The 7530-nt window shown below is 34.1% G+C and overlaps 1 protein-coding gene across 1 annotated transcript; it reads right to left on the bottom strand.

The window, feature by feature from the left end:
* Window positions 1-201: 201 nt before the first annotated feature.
* On the bottom strand, window positions 202-6718 carry LOC139690945 (27 kDa hemolymph protein-like). The gene is made up of 6 exons (XM_071588591.1): window positions 6328-6718; window positions 4828-5153; window positions 4085-4206; window positions 3324-3478; window positions 2463-2613; window positions 202-829 (listed from the first exon to the last, which is right to left on the bottom strand). Exons 1-6 carry the CDS (start codon window positions 6362-6364, stop codon window positions 613-615), a joined length of 1008 nt encoding a protein of 335 aa, XP_071444692.1. The 5' UTR covers window positions 6365-6718; the 3' UTR covers window positions 202-612.
* Between the last annotated feature and the right edge of the window lie 812 nt (window positions 6719-7530).

The following is a 7530-nucleotide window of genomic DNA, read 5'->3' as shown; positions in this document are numbered from 1 at the left end:
ATAGCACATGATAATCTCTTCTTTCTATAATATACTTCCTAATTGCTGTACCAAGATGTGTACAATGTTCAGGTTGAAAAATTTTATTCTGAAATATACCACTTGAAAGATACTATTAAATGATCTCGCTTAGTATTTGATTTGCCAATCTTCTGGTATAGGTCATTTTAATAAAAATGAAAAATATGGGAAACAAAAATGTCAAATATAAAATAATATTTTGCACCACTCCACCACACAAATTAACTTCGATACACTGAGTAAGAAGCCTTTTACAGATTTCATTTACTTTAAAATAAAAAATATAGGATAATTATCATGTGAAACTTTCACAATCGTAAACTTCAGCCATAAGGCTTGAAACACAGCCATCCTTTGGTATGCATGAGTTAAGGCACCTCGCTTAAACAGTATTTCTTTAACCATACTTCGCATTATCACAACTTGGCCACTTCAATAATAAGAAATAATAACGTCTCTTTCTACATAAATTAAAACACACACCACCAACAGTTAAGGAAAATATAGCCCTAACATTAAGAGCCACAACACACACTGCATTAATTTTCAATTAATTATAAGAGTAGCAACAAAGTTCATGATAAACATTTTTCACTTGAATGCCAATAGAGAGAGGACAACTATCGAAGACATTATAGTTTGAGCAAGGGTAAATAAAACACTTGGGCTACCATTTACAGCCATGTACTTCCCGCAAGGACTAGATTTCTTCAAGTAATTCATCATACTTTCTACAATGTTGGCAGGCGTAGGCTCTTTACAGCCCTCCAGATGTTTCACAATGCAATTCTGCATTTCATTTAGTTCCCTGAAAATAATATACGAAAAATATAGTAACATCAACTCCATTGAACGACTGGTATACAGCAACATGCCAAATAAGTAACTCTCATCCAGAGTTTGTGTAATTGGAGTGTGGATCAAAGATGTCATAGTAACATTATGGGTGGTGAAACTTTGAAACAAAAGAGTGAAATATGAGAAGGCCAAAAATAATTTTTCATATACAATTATTGCAATGTATGCAAGTCTATGAACAAATGATTTCCACAAAGGGTAATTTCAGAAAAAGATCACAGGTGTAGAATTACTGTATTTCCTGGCCTCTAAGATTCACCTTTTTTACTCCAAAATGTGCTCTAAAACCAGCTCCGGACTCAATTATATACACATTCTATTATGTATTTTTGTCACTTAAAACAGAAGAAATCATATTGTTCTTTAATTAACATATCTGAACAATGTCATATTACAGCTGTGAGTATCCTAATAGAGAGGTTTTGGAGAACTATCATAAATTATAAATAATTTACCTTTTAATAGTAAATGAACACTACACAAATAATTAATAAATACATAATGTAAGCCAATATAACCTTCAATTAGAATGTCCTACACGTATGCACTAGATCTGTAGGCCATAAAATTAATGAGATATTTTAGGAAGAGGATAATAAGAAACAAAATTTTGGGAAATTCAAAATAACCATCATTTTCCATTGAAATAATCAATTTTAATGCTAAAAAACTATCCAACTTTCATTTGATTTTCAAACTATACATTTGGATATGATGCTAATTCAGAGCTAGCATTTTAAATTATATGCTATATTCACGATGGCCCAATGTTTTAAAAGTAATAAATCTGGTAATTAGGAAGCACTGATGTATATAATATCTTTAGTGACCAAGGTTCACTTCTCCCGTCCACATCTAACATTCAATATCAAGTGGTGGGCAAATGGTACAATGCTCAAAGGCATAGAAGCAACATCTCTAAGTTTGAGGAACTTTTAAATAGTATTGTTAATGATTATTTAGGCTTGTAGTTTTGAAGCAACTTCACTTACAAAGTCGAGGCACTATGATACTTGGCATTCCACCAATTCAATTTAGACTTCCTAAGCCTCCAAACAAAATCTTTGAAGTTTTACTGGAGTGAGAAATTGGCCAATAGCACCATGCCAAACGGGCAAATTCCCAAGATTTAGAATCTATGTCAGCCAATATTCAGGGCTCTATATAAAATGTTTTTATTTTATAAGCCATTGAGTAAATCTATGTTATCCATGGAATACCATTGAATACAGAATTACTTGAATTCCATAAACTCTAAAAATGACTTCCAGTGCTGATTATAAGGTTCAAATATACAGTTAAAAATAGATGAAATATTTAAAAAGTTTCCATCTTGTATCGAATCACGCAATCAAAAATATATCATGCTCTTATTTTTGAATCATGAATATAGCCTTGAATTTTAATTAGCAAAATTTTCTATAATAAGCCAGGAATTTGGTGATGTTCATTATTAATTATTTGCAAGGTCATGAGTTTATCACCTTCAAAACTGTCAGCAACAGGGAGATGACTTTTGTAATTTCTAATACTAACAAAGAGCTTAACTTTTAATTATCTCTTGTATAGTTATTTGCACTTACAAACACTGTGCCTCTTCTATTACAAATGATGGAAGATTTTCTGCTTCTGGCATTTGTTTAGGAAGATGTTTTGATAAGGTTGAGTTCAAGCAATTCTTTACTTCATTCTGCTTCTCCATCATACAATCAGGGCCACCTTCAGCAATAAACACTGCAATAGGAAATGAAAATATTTTCAAATTAAATCATAGTAAATTTTATTAGAATATGCATGCAGCACATTATTTATCGAGTTTCTGACATTTGGTACAAAATGTTGCTTGAGAATATTTCTTTCTATGTCAATTTTAAAAATATTTTTCATTTCATTGGCACAGCAATGCTAAGGCTTAAACAAAAGATGAGGTAAACCTTCTTACAATGCAGAAACTCCCTGAATTTATAAGACAAGTGGCTCACCAGCCCTTTGTCATCTCCTATATTTCTTTTAAGTTCCTAGTTTTCCACTGTGCTAACAAAAGATGCTGCATTTTGGAAATAACACTTCTGATGTATCAGCAATGCACTTGTTAAAATTGAATAGATGGTTAAAATATGGGGGAGCAAAAAATGGAAAAGGGGATTAGAGCATAAAAGGTTGGGATCATTCTATGGTATGAAGCTGAATAGTTTTTTGTAGTTCTGTAGTTCATTTGAAGAGGTCAAAATACCAGTTTTCTCATAAACATTTGATGAGAACACTTGAATTTGATTGTTAACTTTTGGCTCTTGCAGTGATGGAATTCACTACCAGCAGATTTTACTATGTTAATTTAGCTTCACTTATTTTAAATCATAGAAATCTAAACTCAATCAGTTATCCCACTTTTCAACAGGAAGTTAACACTGAATGGTCACCAGTGACGGTGTTTTGATTCTTACATGCTATTCTGTCTCCTTCCTTATAGCAAACAAAACCCAGCAGGGCATCAGTGACATTAAAAAGCAAGCTTTTGGTAACTCTTTCCTCTTCTTTTAAGCATGGATCAATCGAGACTGTAAAATTTTGAAGGCATTCCTGGAATCTTGGAACCTTCCTATGAAAAATGAAAAAAATGATTTCATTATCTTCTGAAATAGAATTTAGAATAAAAGAATATTTCTACCACATTCCATACTAATATAATCTGACACCTAAAAAATCTAAAAAAACGCTTAAAAGTTAAGCCATTCCATGATATTCTAAAAAAAAGATCACTTTCAATTTATCCCCAATTTTTCATTATTAACTAGCGGCAGAGTCTTACCATGTCTACCAGACAAACTATGATATAATTGTTTGAACCTAAGTTGAATGTGAAATTTGAGAGGCTGTTTTGAGGAAAAAGATCAGCTTAGAATTGATTTTTACGGAATTTTCATTTGAAATGCAAATGACAATATTTTTATGAAAACTTTTCCCTTATCTTATCCAGGGAGCAAAGTAAAAGGAATGGAATATCACAGTCACTAGGCAGAGAAATTGTATTTTCTAACTAGTATTTTTGAGTGTTGCCAGATTTAAAAGTTCAATAGCACAGAACAAAAACATTCTTCAGTATTTTTAGCCATAGAAAATGATTTAAACACCTGGCTAGCTTAATTTAGCTGTCTAGGGTGACAACACGGCTAGCAATGTGCATTTGGAGTTATTTAGAGCTTACCTGCAGTGCTTCTTGAACACAGTGTCTAGCTCTCCATTGCGTTTATTAGCATCAATTTCACCTTGAAGCTGAGTTACATTCACCAGAGATTGTGCACATTCCACCAGCCTGTCCTTGGCAAGCTATCACAAGAAAAAATCAATTTTATACTAAATTAACATAATAATGATTACTTCAAAGGGAAAAAGAAATACTACAAACTCTAATAGCATTATGCAGTTGTCTTAATAAGTATTTGAGAGCAATATGTTGATGCAGAAGTACATAAAGAGTAAACAGGATTGAAACTAAATATGGTGCATTAACATGTACTCAATTTTAAAACTACCGAAGTGTACGTGTTATGCATACTTAAAAATGTAGTTAACTTATAAAATTTATCAGCATGCAAATGGTGCGGGTAATTAGAAAAATATTCAGCAAATAGGATCAAATCTGTGATGAGGGACTTAAGGAAATTGTTGACTAAAATTTATTTTTTTTTCATCAACCCCACTAGATTTCTCATTGAGATTGCAAAATTTTCTATGGTCTGAACTTGAAGGTTCTGGTATTTTTGACCTTTCTTCACATGCAGTAGCAATTGTGAAAAACCTGCAGTCCACCAATCTTTACACTTGGAATATAGTTATTTGCCAATTTTCCAACATTAATTTGCTAAAAATTGATACCAGAATGCTAAGTACACTACAGGTTATTTCCTTCTTTCTTTGCATCTTTCCTCAACACCCATTATTAATTACCATAGCACCCTGGACTGCTGCTTCCCCACCCAACTGTCGACATTTCTCCTCTAAAACTTTCTGTCCATCCTCAAAGTTTGGATCATGGAAATTCAAGTCTTCCATGTCTTCTTCAGAACCAGTTGAATTGGGTTTTAGTATTTCTCCAGGGAGTGCATTGGCTAATGTCTCTATTGAGGGAATAACTAGTTTTTTCAAATCCGGAATAACGTTGTTTCCAGAATCTGAGGTATCCTCTATGGTGGCTTCTGATGTGCTTTCCTCTGTCTCGATATCTTTCACAGATACAGCCCCACCATCAACTTCTGCTCTACAGAGCAGAGCCCCTAAAACACCAAAAGAAAATTGTTAGCAATGTTAAAATAGATGGAATAACCTTAAAGGTTAAAAGGCAAGTTCAAATTTTTACAAACTTGGCCAATTACAATAGAGTGAAAGATGTCTTCAGATATCTTTTTAAGTATAATCACTACCTTTTTATGACAAATTAAAATTACAAAATGGAGCTAAAGCACGGTATCTTGAATCACGGTCCCCATTTTAAATTGTACTTCAACTAGCTGAAATTTGACAAAATTGGAAAAAAGAGAAATTACACTTTTGCACTGTGCTTATTATTCTTTCATTCATTGTGTTTTGAATCAGGGTAAGGTAGTATAATGGATAGAGCGCTAGGAATCAGACCTGGGGGTCCGTACCTACTAGCTTGAGGACCATCACATACTGGTGATGTTTCTTAATATCACCTATTATTCCTTATCTCTGATTTAATGGGGCCAGAACATTCTGAGAAGCAGCGCAGGAAGTGGAATTGGCATATTTATAATGCATTTTCATTTTCATATGCCTCCTATCTTCAGGCTGCAGGTTGTGCCCGCCTATTACCCGACGAATGTGTATGTACAATGTTCAGTTTAGAAGGTTAGTTATAGAAGCGTCGTCTTGATTTGTTTTTCGCCTAATTTTCTAAAACTATAGTTTATAATTCCGCCTACTACATCCAGTTCGCCGTAAGTCAACCATATTTAACACCATACTGGAATTTACACGAATGGTATATTGAGAAAACAGGCATTCACTAGCATACACATAGCTATTTCCACAACAAAACTAAGACAGAAAACTATATTAATTTGATACCTTCAAACACATAACTTAAATTCGATGAGGGCCCAACTGTTGAGTCTATGCAAAATTTAAACATGACAAAACCCAAATATGTTAACCTGTACGTAACTAACCCTCCCAATTGTACTAAACATTATTTTTACGAATGAGTCAGCATAAATAAAAAGCGTGAAACCAATTTATCTTTCCTAACTTTGCGAGGTTTCCAATGATTGGCTTTATGTTTACCCAACTTCCTTGAGGTACATACATGAAAAAAAGCCGTTTCTAAGTCATACGTCGTAATTTTTATCAATGCTTATTATTCGTGACATGACAAAGCAACAAGCTTTCCTCGAATGCTGTTTCACCACACATTTTGCCATTACTTACCAATTAGTACAACGAAAACTTCAATGGTCCACTTCATTGTTAAATGATTAGTATGAGATCGGTGGAGTTCACAGAGAATTGGTTGGAACGGCAGCCAATTTTTTTAATAACGCTCTTTGAGTGATCACCACAGAAACAATATCATAAGCTGCTCCAACTAAGGAATACTCATAATAAGCGTCACGAGCACTAGGAGCAGCTGAGTCTGATTCAGCAACCTCATCCGCCCAATCACAAATTCCAGAGTAGACAACTGTATTCCCTAGCTCTGCCCTCTCAATCACAAATTGCACAGTGACTAAGTTAGACTTAAAGACTACCCTCAACTAATGACATGGAAGACAAAGACGAACTTATTGCGTCCTCGACGGCCCAATGAGATCAAGGTTCCCTAGTTCGGTTACTTAATTTCTTCATATACTCCACTACTGCCATCTACATTGATTGGTTTGTAGTGAGCGAAAATTTGAATGTTTCAATGGAGCTACCGATCCAGTTGGTACTTCTACTCCCGTAGATGTTTAGAAATCACGTCAAGTATTACTGTTTAAATAAACTTTAAAATACCAAATACATTTTCCGAGGAGTCATAGATCTCAAGAGGACTGTAGAGCAAATTAGATTAACACACTGATAGATGTCATACTCAGTGTGTAAACGTTAGACTGTATAGACATATATAAATATTTGTAGAGAAAATGAAAAGTTGATGGTAATAAAGAGACGCAATAAACTTATAACATTTATTCAGAAAAAAGAGATCACAATGCTTGGATAATTTATATTCCTCATAAATTATTCACTTCACATAATTAGCCATTTTTGGACTCATTGGGAATGTCTCGAAGCAGCGAACTTGTTGTATAAAAACTGCCCCCATAATTAAAATATAACGGTATTACACCGACCGAAACTCGTTCGTAATCACTTTATGTGATGTCTCTTTTCCGCAGGTATGATACCGTCCGGTTTTACTCCACCTGTGGTGCGCTGTTATTATGGCTCTGGGCGGTGACTCATTTCGGGCGGTATCATATAGCTGGCGGAGAAACTCCAAAAGTGATCAGCGGTTCGTAATTGCCCCCTATCCCTATATATGCACAGTTGTTGTCAGAATTAGTTACCAATGTCGTTAGAAATGAATAACCCGTATTGACGAGAGCTAACAATTTTTTACATGCTAACAGAAGGGGAGGATCCTTT

The sequence above is a fragment of the Hetaerina americana genome, unplaced genomic scaffold, assembly GCF_022747635.1.
Source record: "Hetaerina americana unplaced genomic scaffold, ioHetAmer1.1.p SCAF_3, whole genome shotgun sequence".
In the NCBI taxonomy this organism is placed as follows: domain Eukaryota; kingdom Metazoa; phylum Arthropoda; class Insecta; order Odonata; family Calopterygidae; genus Hetaerina; species Hetaerina americana.
This window is presented reverse-complemented; position numbering and strand designations above follow the sequence as displayed.

Bases quoted from the DNA above. Each gene is read 5' to 3' on its own strand.
- LOC139690945 (XM_071588591.1), bottom strand. From the start codon at position 6,364: ATGAAGTGGACCATTGAAGTTTTCGTTGTACTAATTG. The intron at 3,479-4,084 runs GTAAGCTCTAAA...CATTTTTCATAG, and splicing joins GTGTTCAAGAAGCACTGCAG to GAAGGTTCCAAGATTCCAGG. The intron at 830-2,462 runs GTAAGTGCAAAT...TATTATTTTCAG, and splicing joins ATAGAAGAGGCACAGTGTTT to GGAACTAAATGAAATGCAGA.